Raw genomic sequence first — 12,690 nt, forward strand, 5'->3', positions numbered from 1 at the left:
ATAACCAAAAGGTAAACATAGAGTCTAATCCTTAGATTTCTCACTCTCTGAAGACATTTTCTGTTTATGAGGCATCAGCTCACAGTTCAGGAACATGACGATGCTCTTTGCTCTCTAACATCAGTGAGAGGTAATGGATGACACATGGTGGCCCAGCTAGAGCAGATCTCATCAGTAATGGACATAATTTTCCTGCCCACATCCTTTTCCTTGTTTCTTTGCTTTCTGTGTACAAGGGTAAATCAGCTAGGAAGGGAATCCCTCCTTCACCTTTCGGTGCGCTGGTCTCTGAGAAACTCTGCACAAATGGTGGGCCATCAGCTGTTGTGTACTGGGACCCTGTCTGCCTGGCACTGGCCCCAGTCTCTGCCATAGGAGGAGAGAAACAGGACGGCTGGAAGCCCCTGGGATGGTCTCTGAGGTCTCCTGAGTCCTCCACAGGCTGCAACTTATGAACTGGAAGCATTTCCAGAGGTGCAGTGGTGCACAGCTCATTTGGTGCATGTTTTGAGACATTTCTCCCATTTCCTGAGAGTTCAGTGGAGGCATTCAACACCAAATGGTTGACATGACCTGACTAGTAGCAGCTGTAAACCACTCCAGCATTTCAGGTGCAGTTACTGACGCTTTCTGCGGAGAAGGAACACAGACTCCAGTGGGATGCATCCAGTTCAACCACTGTGAATACCTGAGTATGACATTCCCCTTCCTCCTCCTCCATTTCATAATAAAACCAGGACTGTAACTTGCCGCAGTGGGGAAGCTCTGTCTTTCCATGATTAACTGGGTTAATAAATCTGGATAATACACTGATTTTCCTGTCAGTATTCAGTAATAATTTTAACAAAGCAACGCATCACTCTGGGATCTTCTTGCCTTTCTTAGGGTTTCTGTTTTATTTTCTTTGTTCTATTAATTAGTCTTAAAGTTAAAGTTAATCCAGTTCCACTCCAAAACATTTCTAAAATAATCTTAAGGTGCTTCCCTGATGCTGGGTGCTGTCACAGAATGTCCTAAAATGGTGCTGGAAACTCCTGAAGTTTTGGATTGCAAGTCAAGGCCATCCTTTTGATACAGGTTTTACTCTTTAATGTCAGAGGATGTCTGCAAGAACAAATAGCTATTGTCATCGCTGATCATTTAAAAAGACTTACTGGGTCTCTGTGGCTGTGTCAGATCAGTATTTGTTGTGATTACAGCACCTGGTCATCTTCTAATGGTGCTGAGACTGAGCCTGACAGCTCCCGATGTTAAAGCAGCTGTCCAGGTAGCGTGTTACATCATGCCCCCTCTGGCAAAGAGAGGGAAGAAAATCAACAATGAAAGAGCAGACACCTCATGCCTGAAAGAGATCAGCTCCTGTGCACAAGCAGCAGCTGTTTCATTGACACATGACTGCTGAAGAAAGCAGCATGCAGCTTTGAAGTCACATGAAGAACAGCTAATAGCGACCAGTGCAGACCTCCGCATCCCTGGGGAGCATCGCTATGCAAGGCAGGAGCATACGGGGGCTCCAAACGCTGGTGTCCCAGTCCCTTTTCCTGCCCTGTGGCAGCTGTCCAGGACAGAAGAAGAAAATGGGAGCAGTTCTCTTCCAGAGCATGGTAATCGCATCCCAGCTCTGCCTCAGAGCAACTCACAGCCAGCACCCAGGCCCACGCTCTTCCCAGTGCACTCTGGACTGGGCTGGCTGCTCCTTCACTGGGGGCTGACACTGCCTGTGGCTGGGACATTTATTAAAGCCTCCACGCAGACCCATTTAGCCTAGAAAAGATCTTGGTAACCAGGAGCTCCAGGGTAAGATAAGACAATAACATGCTCAGTGACAGATATTGAGTATTCTCCTCGAGGTGTTTAAATGAAATGGGCTGAGCTTCTTTGTAAAATCAGGTTCACATTTGCCCGCTGCCGACAGATACACTTGGAAGGGAGAGACTTTGTGGGAGTCTCAAAGCCCTAATTGCACCTGTGCTGTGGGCTTTAGGATGGACTCTGAAATACTGGGGCAGGGGGGAGGGAAGAGGACAATCCTGTGGCTGGATTGCAGCTGTTGAAGCTCAGTTCTTACTCTGTTGCTTGTTCCCTGTACCACATCTGACGGATCAGCATCTCTGTTCCTGTGGCTGTGCTTGGCAATATCAAGAGAAGCCCAGGAGTGGAGTTGGTTGATCATGTGGGGCCAAAGTAGGGTGAGTGGAGATGGCAGTGCCATGGCTCCAAGGAAAGTGGTACCTACGTGCCTTGCAGGTTGGTCCTCTCAGCAGCTCTGCTCACAGGGTTGCTGGAGGAGGATAAGAGAGCAGTGGTCATGGCAGAGGGGGTGGTGGAGGTGACAAGGGACCGCGGCCCTTGAAGCTTTCGTCAAATGATGGGTTTGATCTGGCTGGGGTGAGGGCTAAAGACTGCCAGGGACAGAGGTGCCAGGCCAGCAGACTGGAGGAGGATTAAGCCACGCTCTTGGGGAGGTGTGTGAGAGACAGCACGAGAGTCTTTCCCACCAGAGCTCTCTTGAGAGCTGCAGGAGGAGAATATTCTTCTGCTGCAGGGAAAGAGGAGATGTAGGATTAAGCCATGGAAGGGAAGACCAGGAAATATTTGAGGGGGTAAAGCTACTGTTTCAGAGTCAGCATCAGTTTGCCTCACTCCTGAACCTGCTCAGGACTGGAGGTTTTCCGTCCCTTACAGGTGAACTGTCACTGATCCCAGGCCTGGCTCGGTCTCAGCCACCCCTGCCCGTGGCTCTGCCCTGACGCAGGATCCGTAATGCGAGCACAGAGCCGTGTTTTGGAACCAAGAGACCCATGGGCAGAAGCTCTAGTAATTACTTTATCAACAGTGGCTCTCAGGTCCACCCTATCTTGCCACAGGAGAGTGGGCAGCAGCCTCATCATATCTCCTCCTAGCTGGACTACCTGCCAGTTTTCATTTCACAGATACACTTGTGACTTTTTATCGCCTGAAACTGATAACACAGCTGAAGCACTATGCCCTCTGTTCTCCATCCTTACTCTCCAACTTAAAACTTAACAGTACCTTGGCCAGAAGGACCCAAATAGAAATGCAAGTGATGCACACCCAGCCATTTCTTCCTTGCCCACCATCAGGCAAGAACAGATAGCATTTTTCTTTATGGCACCACAGGTCCCCTACAGTTGCCAGTCTCGGCTTGAGAGAACTGTTTTCCCTGTTTACTCCAGACCTCCATAGCAATTTCCTGCCCTCTGTTCTTGGGATTACAGCACAAGAAACTAAGAATGTGAATTCCTCAGCTAATCCTTGGCTGGGATTTTCAAGAGTCAGGTAATACCAAGTTCCTTTCAAATTCAACTGAGAGGTTAATTTTCCAAGGGTCTATGAAAAATCCTAACCAAAGCCATTTTTAATTGATCACTTCAGGCCTGGAAGTCTTATTGGTGGCATCTAAATGCATAGAATTTGCTGCAGGGTTTAGTGACTTATGGCACTAATTATTCTAGTGGTGTCAACATGCCTGTATTCCTATTATATGACTCATTTTGGAGTCAGATCAGCCACCTTCTCTGAAGCCTGAGTTCATGGTTTGTTCTGTTTTTGCACCACCGTTGCCTTTATTCTTTCATGAGTAAGTGTAACAGAGATCTTTCAATTCACCTTGCCCTCAGGAGTATTCTTCTAGTCCAGCTGCATAATTCATTTGGCCGTGGAAAGCTATGCCTGCCTCTTGAAGCAATTCTAGCGTTGGTTTCAGGAAGGCATCAGAACCTCATTATTATGAATACGCTCTTTGCCGCTAAGGCAACAAAAAGAGGTGTTAGGAAACTGAGCCTGGCACAGAACTTGCCTTGGAGTCCTTATTAAAATCCTTGACTTTTCCTGCAAGCTTCGGCAGGGAGGGGTGGGCATAGGAAGAGGTTATAAGCTCTGGCAGTGTCACGCGTTGCCCCATGTTGCTCCCTGTTATCTGACTGTCACACTCCCTAGTATTTTGCCATAGCAAACGTCACTAGCTCTGTGGGCATTTCTTTTTCACACTCCAGTGCCTCAACCTAACTCCCGGCATGAGGAGGCTGTGCTGGGCCTTAGACTGGTTTCAGGTCCCTGCTCTGGCTTCAAGGATCTCGATTTCTGTCCTGCGTGGCAGGCTTAGATTTAGCAGTAAGGCGGAAGCACAGCTAGGAGCCAGAGGAGGTGGGCTTGAGGGCTGAGGAGGGTGCTGAAGAAGATGCCTAACCCCTGTGGGCAGTGATGGGGAGAACAGGCGAGAAATGGTGCCGTGGTCACACTTTGCTGAGGGGTCCAGTGACCCAACGAACAAAGCATGTGCCTTTGGCACTGCTGCCGGTACCACCAGGAGGCTCCCAGGACCGGGGCCTCGTGACCAGCATCCTCATCAGCTCCACAGGCACCATGCCGTCCCTGCAGCGGGAATAAAAGCAAAGCAAATACGCCTTTCACTGGTTCTAGCCCTCCCCTAGGTGGAGGCGAAAGGGCTGAGCAGATGTACTGAAAACCGCAGGCCTCAAGCAGTGTATAGTGTGGATGGCCAGAGGAGAGGATGTTTGGATGTGACACAGGACTGCTCTCAGGGCCTGGCTGAGGAATGTTATTTGCCTTTTCTTTTTTTCCTCTCCTAACCAAATCCTCCTTTCAATTGCAGCTCAATATTTCGCAAGCATCATGGTCATTGTTGGTCTGTCTGTGGTGGTAACGGTGCTGGTTTTACAGTTTCACCATCATGACCCTCAAGCAGGAAAGATGCCCAAATGGGTAAGCAGCTTTGGCGGTAAATATTCAACAACCTGCTAAAAAAAAAATTACAATTTATAGTGAACTAATGAGGGGCAGAAGTTGTTCTCAATTAATCCCAAGTGCCAGCTACAGACAGTATGTGTGACACTGCTGTGTTTGCTGCCAGCGTAAAAGAACGAATATACTAAATTTGGGTTTCCATTAAAACCAGCATATATTATTTGGGTTTTCTCTTTAAACTTAAACCAGGAGACAGCTTACTCTGCACCCACTTTGCAAGTGCTGACCCCAAAGGCAACAGCCTTGATTTCTTATCCAGCAGTCGCTGGTGCTGATAAAACTTGGCGTTTCAAAGCACTAAGCAAACACCTACTAGTCTCTGCTGGGCAGTTTGTCCGGCATGTTGCCTTGTAGAGGTTCATACTGCAGTCACTGGCAGAGCTGTAATCTCCCAAAACAAGGACAGGAGGTCCAGAATTCAACGCTGGAGGCAGTCTGCATTTCCACTCTTGCAACTGTCCCAGCTGTGAATGGCTCTCTGAGTTGCTGGAAGACAGTACCCACCACCGCAGGGCACCAAGGGTCCTGGATATCAACTCAGCTGTGCTTCTTGCAGCTTGCAGGGTGGCTGACTGCTTTTCTGCATCATCAGCAGATGGAGTCAGGCTCAGTCTGGGCTCAGTCTGGCTGTGCTGAGGGACCCCTGGACTTTGCTGGGAAATCTGCCCTCTGCTGAAACCATATCCACTTGTCTGCCTGGAGAAACAATTTTGTCTGCTGGCATCTGATGACTTCTCAGTGCCATAGTCTGTGGACACTCTTTTCTCTACAACAGAAGAGTCTGTTACGCCAGTGAGGTCCAGTACCAGCCCCAGTTAGCTTTCAGGAGGAATGTGTTTATTTTAGATTTTCATGTTAAAAACAAAAGCATACTTTTTTCTCTCTCACCTTCCCAAGAGTGGGTTTTAGAATAAGCAGGGAACACATTGCTGCTACAAAAGGAAAAGTAATGAAAGCTAAAGCAGATACCAATAGTCGCAGTCATCTGCTCACCCTGGTTTCTAAGAAGTCTGCTTTTGCAGCGTCCTCTATTATCTCATTCACTTTATTTGTCATGCTGGACAATTATCGTGATGTGATGTGAAATTTCACATGGCTACCAATGTCAGCTTGAGAAACAGAACTGATTTCTAGTTTATCTTCTCTAAAAATAAGTTGCAGAGTCAATGCAAATTAAAAAAAAATAGATGAGTAGATATTAAGCATAGCTAACAATCACTTCTTAAAATGCTGTATAAATTAAGATCAGCTTAGTTTCAAGACAGCACAGCAGGTGAATTCTAGACGAACCTCTATGTCAGCAAGACTTGAGGACACCAGTCTGGATAAACATGCTTCAGATGTCCAAATGGATAGAGTATGCAGCAGCACAACAGCCCCTTGGGCAATTGTACTGTGTCTTCTGCCTTCTGAGGAGTCTGGGCGTGGGCTGAGGTGTCCTGTTAAATATGCTCACAGACCCTGCCAGTCAATTCTTGCTCCTTGCCAGCCCATCAAGATACTCTCTGAGGCCACGTCAAATATTTTTGCTAAGGAAACTTCACTATGATGATGAGACATTAGAGGAAATTATCATTCGTGATTCTTTTTGAAGTTTCCTGGGAAAGAGGACAAGCCTAAGAGAACAGTTCTGCAAAGCCCTGTAACAACTGAATGTTACATGTTAAGACAGGACTTCTATAGCTGCTTCTACAGTACGTCCAGATTTAGCATTAGGCCTAACCAGACACATGAAACCAGCCCATTACCACACGAATCATCCATTCTGCAAGACAAAGCAAGCCCTGAAGAACTGTGCTCTTCTGTAACAAGCTATCAGACCTGGCTTGTTGCTCACTCTCTCAAACCTCAGAACACAGAAATGGCATATCTGAAAACTATTGGACAAAGGATTTTCTTCTTTCATATCGGTCATCTGGAGCTCCCCGGAGCTCCTGCAAGACTTGGAGCAACCCGACACACTCCCATTCACATCCTGGAGAGCTGAGAGGACTTCCCTCCCGATGAGTGAATCCAAGGGACCCATAGCGAAAAATGCAGTAACAAATTAAAAAAGGGTTGAGCAATCACGGGATCTGGAGAACATCCATTTCCCCGTAATATGTTTGGGAGAGGTACACACTTTGTTCCACTTCTGGAGCAGTTGTAGAAAGAGTGGATTTTCTTTTGCCATTGGCAAGAAAATTTGTAGGAACATATTTGGCAAGAGATTCCTGGCTAGATGTAGAGCAAAATAGGGATTGGTTGTGGGAAGAAATGAATGGAAGTATCTAGACCTGTGTATTGAAGCATGCTGCTGGGAACTTGTTCCCCCAGCACAGACCTGCTGCTGTTTCACTCAGAACCACAGAATCACAGAATGGTTGAGGTTGGAATGGACCTCTGGAGATCATCTAATTCAACCCCCCTGCTCAAGCAGGGTCACCTAGAGCATGTTGCCCATGAGCATATCCAGATGGCTTTTGAATATCTCCACGGAAGGGGGCTCCACAACCTCTCTGGGCAACCTGGTCCAGTGCTCTGCCACCCTCACAGGAGAGTTTTTCCTTATGTTCAGACAGACCTTCCTGTGTTTTAGTTTGTGCCCATTGCCTCTTGTCCTGTCACTGGGCACCACTGAAAAGAGTCTGGCTCCATCCTCTTGACACCCTCCCTTCAGATACTTGTACACATTGATAAGATCCCCCCTCAGTCTTCTCTCCTCCAGGCGGAACAGGCCCAGCTCTCTCAGCCTTTCCTCATATGAGAGATGCTCCAGTCCCTTACTCATCTTAGTAGCCCTTTGCTGGACTTGCTCCAGTAGTGCCATGTCTCTCACATTGGGAAGCCCAGAACTGGACACAGCACTCCAGATGTGGCCTCACCAGGGCTGAGTAGAGGGGGAGGATCACTTCCCTCGACCTGCTGGCAACACTCTTCCTGATGCACCCCAGGATACCATTGGCCTTCTTGGCCACAAGGGCACATTGCTGCCTCATGCTTAACTTGGTGTCCACCAGCACTCCCAGGTCCTTCTCCGCAGAGCTGCTTTCCAGCAGGTCAACCTCCAGCCTGTACTTGTGACTGGCATTATTCCTCCCTAGGTGCAGGACCCTGCACTTCCCTTGGTTGAACTTCATGAGGTTCCTCTCTGCCCAGCTCTCCAGCCTGTCCAGGTCTCTCTCAATGGCAGCACAGCCCTCTGGCGTATCAGCCACTCCTCCCGGTTTTGTATCGTCAGCAAACTTGCTGAGGGTGCACTCTGTCCCTTCATCCAAGTCATTGATGAATAATGATGAATATATTGATGAATAAAACCCCCATACGGTCTGTATTTGACAACATCTGGACAAAGAATGACAAGGTAGAAACTACAGATAAGAAAGACCTATCTGAGTACTCTGGGTTCTTGCCACAGACCTGCTGAGGTCCACTATTTTTTGGCTGAAAACGTTGTGTGCAGGGGGTCGTCATCCTTGAACAACAAGGTTCAATGGCCTGCCAGCTGAACTGCCATACACTTAAAAAAAATTACTATCAGGAAGCAAAGACTGTAGAAGGCATTACTGGAGAGTGCAGATGATATACTGTGACAGCTGTAGCACAGGCAAGCAGGCAGGGCTGAGCGATCTCGAGACAAAAGGGGCAAATGCCAGTTGTGTGGGAAGAGGCTGGCAGCCCAAGAGCGGTCAGTACACAAGTTCTCTGCAAGTCATAGCCATTGCTCAGTCATTAGGATTTATGGCACAATCCCCATTGATTTTTTCCTGCCAGCATCTTTCCGGGCCCGTTTACCTTTTTTTTCAGAGACATCCATACAGCTTTTTGCTGAATAAAAACAGGAACCTATTAAGATGGCTATCTGCAGAGAGGAGGAAATTGCTTACCTGAAATTTGTTCTCTGCAATCCCAGTCTCAGCAGATCCTCCTAGAACTACTCACTCCCCACACACCCCTCCCCCTGGCAGAGCCAGACATCCAGGCATCGCAAAGCTCTACCCCTAATTAATTGTTAGGGGATGTTTTTCCACCTTTGATGGAATTGGCTGCTGGAGCGAGTTCCAGGGGAAGGCGTGGGCTTTCCTTGGGAGCACCTCCAAGGTAGAGGCAGAAGCCCTCCGGCTCTCTGCTGTGCCTACATCAGGTTGTTTAGTTTCAGGCTTCCCTTTGGATATAATCCTGGGCTGGCTGATGCCGTCGGGCTGGGGCGTGCAGGTTTGCCGGGGAGCTGGTGCTCCTCACAGAGCGCTGTAGCTACAGCCTTGTCCGTGGGCTAAGCGGTGGGCAGGGGTTCACACCCGGGCTGTTTCTAGACAACCTCAACCAATTGGCATGCCAGGAAGAGACTGATGCCTGAACGTCTGTGCTTTCTAGGAAATATGGCATTAGTCCAAACACATGAAAAGCTGCGGTGTTGTCTTGCATGTATTTAATTGTCTGTAGGAAATGGGCTTGTCTGTATCTGAAATTATAAATGTAAATTCTCCAAAGAATAAGCACACCATCTTGAAAGAAAAAGTAACATTTCTGCAGAACAGAGCTTTTCCCCTTACATCTCCTTGAAGACCCAGGGCAGACATATCAACATTTTCTAATAAAGTTTGCCTGGCCTAGTATTTTGGAATTTCACATTATGTGAGAATGAATTTCTCTCTACCCTTGCCACTGACACTGCTGAAATATTGTCAGCAATTAAAGCCTTTATATTGTTCCATGATAATATGCAATCATTGTGTCCATAAGCAGTCAGAGGACATTTTAATTAAGGAAGTTCAATTAAATCCAGGATGGATTTTTTAACCTGCTACATTATAGTTTTGTGTTTGTCTGTGGTGACCAGGGAGGAAATAATGAAACATTTAAAGCCACTAATGAAAGCAGAATAATTTGAAACTCAGGAAAATAGCTTTTCAGGGTGAGGAATAAAAGATTCATTAGAGGGAGTGAAGCAGAATGGCCCACAGGGCTGCGAGCCAGAAGAACTCTCACTGTAAAACTTAAAAATTGTATTACCATCTTCCACTCGTCTTGGCTTTGGGGTTTTACTATTATTACTCCCTGCTGTGGTAATTAGCGTCTCCTCCTTTCTGAAATTACGCTTGTCATTACAGCAGCCACGCAAAGCGCGAGCTGTAATTCGCCCACCTGCGCATCTGCCCTGTGCAAACGCAGGAGATGACTCCACCCGTATCTGAAACCACCCTACGGACGAGGGGTGGCCCTGAGGCATACAGGGCCAAACCGACAGGAGCAGCATCCTTCAGGCGGTCCTGGGCACAGGGGTGAAACCAGAGGTCAGTTCTGCTTTTTCTGCAAGCAGAGCGAACCAGTAATTGAAGAGGCCACCTATCTTCCAAGAGCGACTCTCACCAGCTCCTTGCGAATGTCCGTTCCTCTATACATACTACTTGAAGGACTCTACGGTTACAAGATTTTACTGACTGAGTTTGCTGCTGTCTGCCTTCCACAGCAATCGGTACTAAAAATGGGAAATCTGGCAGGCTCAGAGTTCAGACAAGGGATCTGAAGATCAGTTCACAGGGAAAAAAATGCTGGATGTACCCTCCTGAGTTAGCTCACCTGACAGCCTTAATAGGAAATATTTGCCCCACAAACGTCCATAGGCAGGTTAGAAAGCTCTCGCGAACTGTCGGAGCAGTTTTATACCAGAGCATGAGGAAACGACAGCTGATAATAGCAACATTCAGATTTCGAACTGCCCAATTTAACTGATCAGCTGCTGTTGTTTTGAGAGAAGGCCTGCTGTGTTATGTGGCTGAACTCTTCACCAAGGATTAAAACAGGATTGCAACAGCTTTCAAGTAAAACAACACAAGGCTGTTTATATAGACTTAAACAGCAGGGGTTGCGGGGAGGGTATATGCTAAAAACTTCAGTTAGTCTGTCCTATAGTCTAATTCAGCACAATCTAAACATGCCCCCCAAATCTTTAAGAGTATCTCTCTCCATATTAACTGAGAAATGGTTGTAAAAGAATGCAGCCAACTTTGTGCCTTCCGCTCAACCACAGAGATCCAGGATTGTTTGCAAAATAGGGGAGTTCGAGAATTGTTCTGTAAAGTGAAGATCTTAAATCTCCTTTGCTCTCTAAGCTGGGTGGACATGGAACACCTGTATGTTCAAAACATGTCTGAAAAATGTCATTTTTGGGAAGGGCCCAGATCCTGAAAAACTCCACTTAAAATCAGATAGTTGGAGAACATAGCAAACAGCCAGGCTTTCTAATTGAACATAAGGACTGATGACAGTAGCCACCAAATGCTTCAGAAACAGTATATTAAAATGCTCAAAGGCTCCCTTTATTCATATTCTGATCACTCTCTTTCAGGTCCGTGTCATCCTGCTGCACTGGTGCGCTTGGTTTCTGCGAATGAAGAAACCTGGGGAAAACATAAGGCCCCTCTCTTGCAAATACAGCTATCCCAAGCACCCTCCGAGCGTCAACAGCGCTGAGTTGAACGTCCTGCCCGGGCACCAGTCCAGCAACGGCAACGTGGTCTACAGCTACCACGCCATGGAGAGCCCACGCTGCCGCCAGAGCAACGATCTGGGTAGCAAGAGCGGAAAGGTTACTTGCCCCTCGCCAGAGGATATCGAGCTCGCTCAGAAGAAAGCTTTCGTGGATCACCTCCCAGTGATCGTGAAGATCCTGGAGGAGGTTCAGTTCATCGCAACGCGCTTCAGAAAACAAGATGAGGGTGAGGAAATCTGCAGCGAGTGGAAGTTTGCAGCTGCTGTAATAGACAGATTGTGCCTGGTTGCATTTACCCTTTTTGCCATCATCTGCACATTTACAATACTCACGTCTGCTCCAAATTTCATAGAAGCTGTTTCAAAGGATTTTGCATGAAGCTTTCAAAGATGAAAACAGTAAGGAGAAAGGTAATTTAAAAGTCAAGGTTTCCAGTAATTTTGCTAGGTAATTTAACTCAAAAGAGAGAAGTGTACTTTTCTGTGCTAACATACGCAGAAGGAACCGAAATTAGTTTCAAGAGCTAATTTATTCCTGATGTTTGTGACTGTAATTACTGAATAGCACACATGTTGAGTATACGTGTTGTTATTTATTTCTTAGACTACTTCTACATGTAATTATGTCATGATCTTGTGACCATCAGATAGACAAGATAGACAAGAATTCAAATCTACAATATATTTGTTACAAGCTAACACTAGTATCAATACATTACAAAGCATCTGTGAACCTTTAACTATTTTTATGTGGCTCGCTATAAGCTCTTCAGTACTTTACTGTTTTCAGTATCTTTATGTTTTGGGGATTTTTTGTGGCTCTGATACTCACTTCTCAGGTTCGACACATATCTCTTCGCAGTCTTATGACGCTGTATTGCATTTAACAAAATAAACTGTCATCGTGTTAGCTCTTACTAGTGCAGTGACCGGAATGTTTTCTCAGTGAATATGTTAGCAGAATGTATTTTTGCCAGAATGTAACTTTTTAGTTTTCATGTAGGAAATATTGGTTGTTGAGGAATGAAAGAAAATTCATCCTCCAAAATGGCAATCACACGTACTGTTAATGGCGCCTCCTTAGCTCTCCTGCTGCATCACCGTTGCTGTCATGTTCTAGCTCTGCTTAATATGAAACATCTCTGATCGCTTGGATCACAGCTGCCAAACTAATAATGATGCATTCTGTGTAACTAGGGCAAAAATCTTGGTTCCACACAGCCTGTAGAATTTTTGTCACTGATTTCACTGGGGCCAGATTTCACATTTAGAGTCCACAGCTTACACAACAGCACTGAAGTAGGGTTTTTTTTGTGCTAAATTCTGTTAGCATAGTCCACTTTCAAACTTGGACAATGTGGCTTGGTTAAAAGAGTTGTGTAAAAGAATATTTTTGTTTTGGTAAATTTTAATGTAGCAATATTTAATCTC

General features: G+C 46.4%; 1 protein-coding gene across 1 annotated transcript in view; it reads left to right on the plus strand.

The window, feature by feature from the left end:
• LOC136995360 (neuronal acetylcholine receptor subunit alpha-7-like) overlaps positions 1–11,638 on the plus strand; it is a 50,808-nt gene extending 39,170 nt beyond the window's left edge. The window contains exons 9-10 of the mRNA XM_067315981.1: positions 4,637–4,746; positions 11,117–11,638. Of these exons, the coding sequence (XP_067172082.1) occupies positions 4,637–4,746; positions 11,117–11,638 (632 nt within the window). The remainder of the gene's footprint in view (positions 1–4,636; positions 4,747–11,116) is intronic.
• Positions 11,639–12,690: the final 1,052 nt, after the last annotated feature.

This window comes from Apteryx mantelli, chromosome Z (genome assembly GCF_036417845.1).
Source record: "Apteryx mantelli isolate bAptMan1 chromosome Z, bAptMan1.hap1, whole genome shotgun sequence".
Lineage (NCBI taxonomy): Eukaryota > Metazoa > Chordata > Aves > Apterygiformes > Apterygidae > Apteryx > Apteryx mantelli.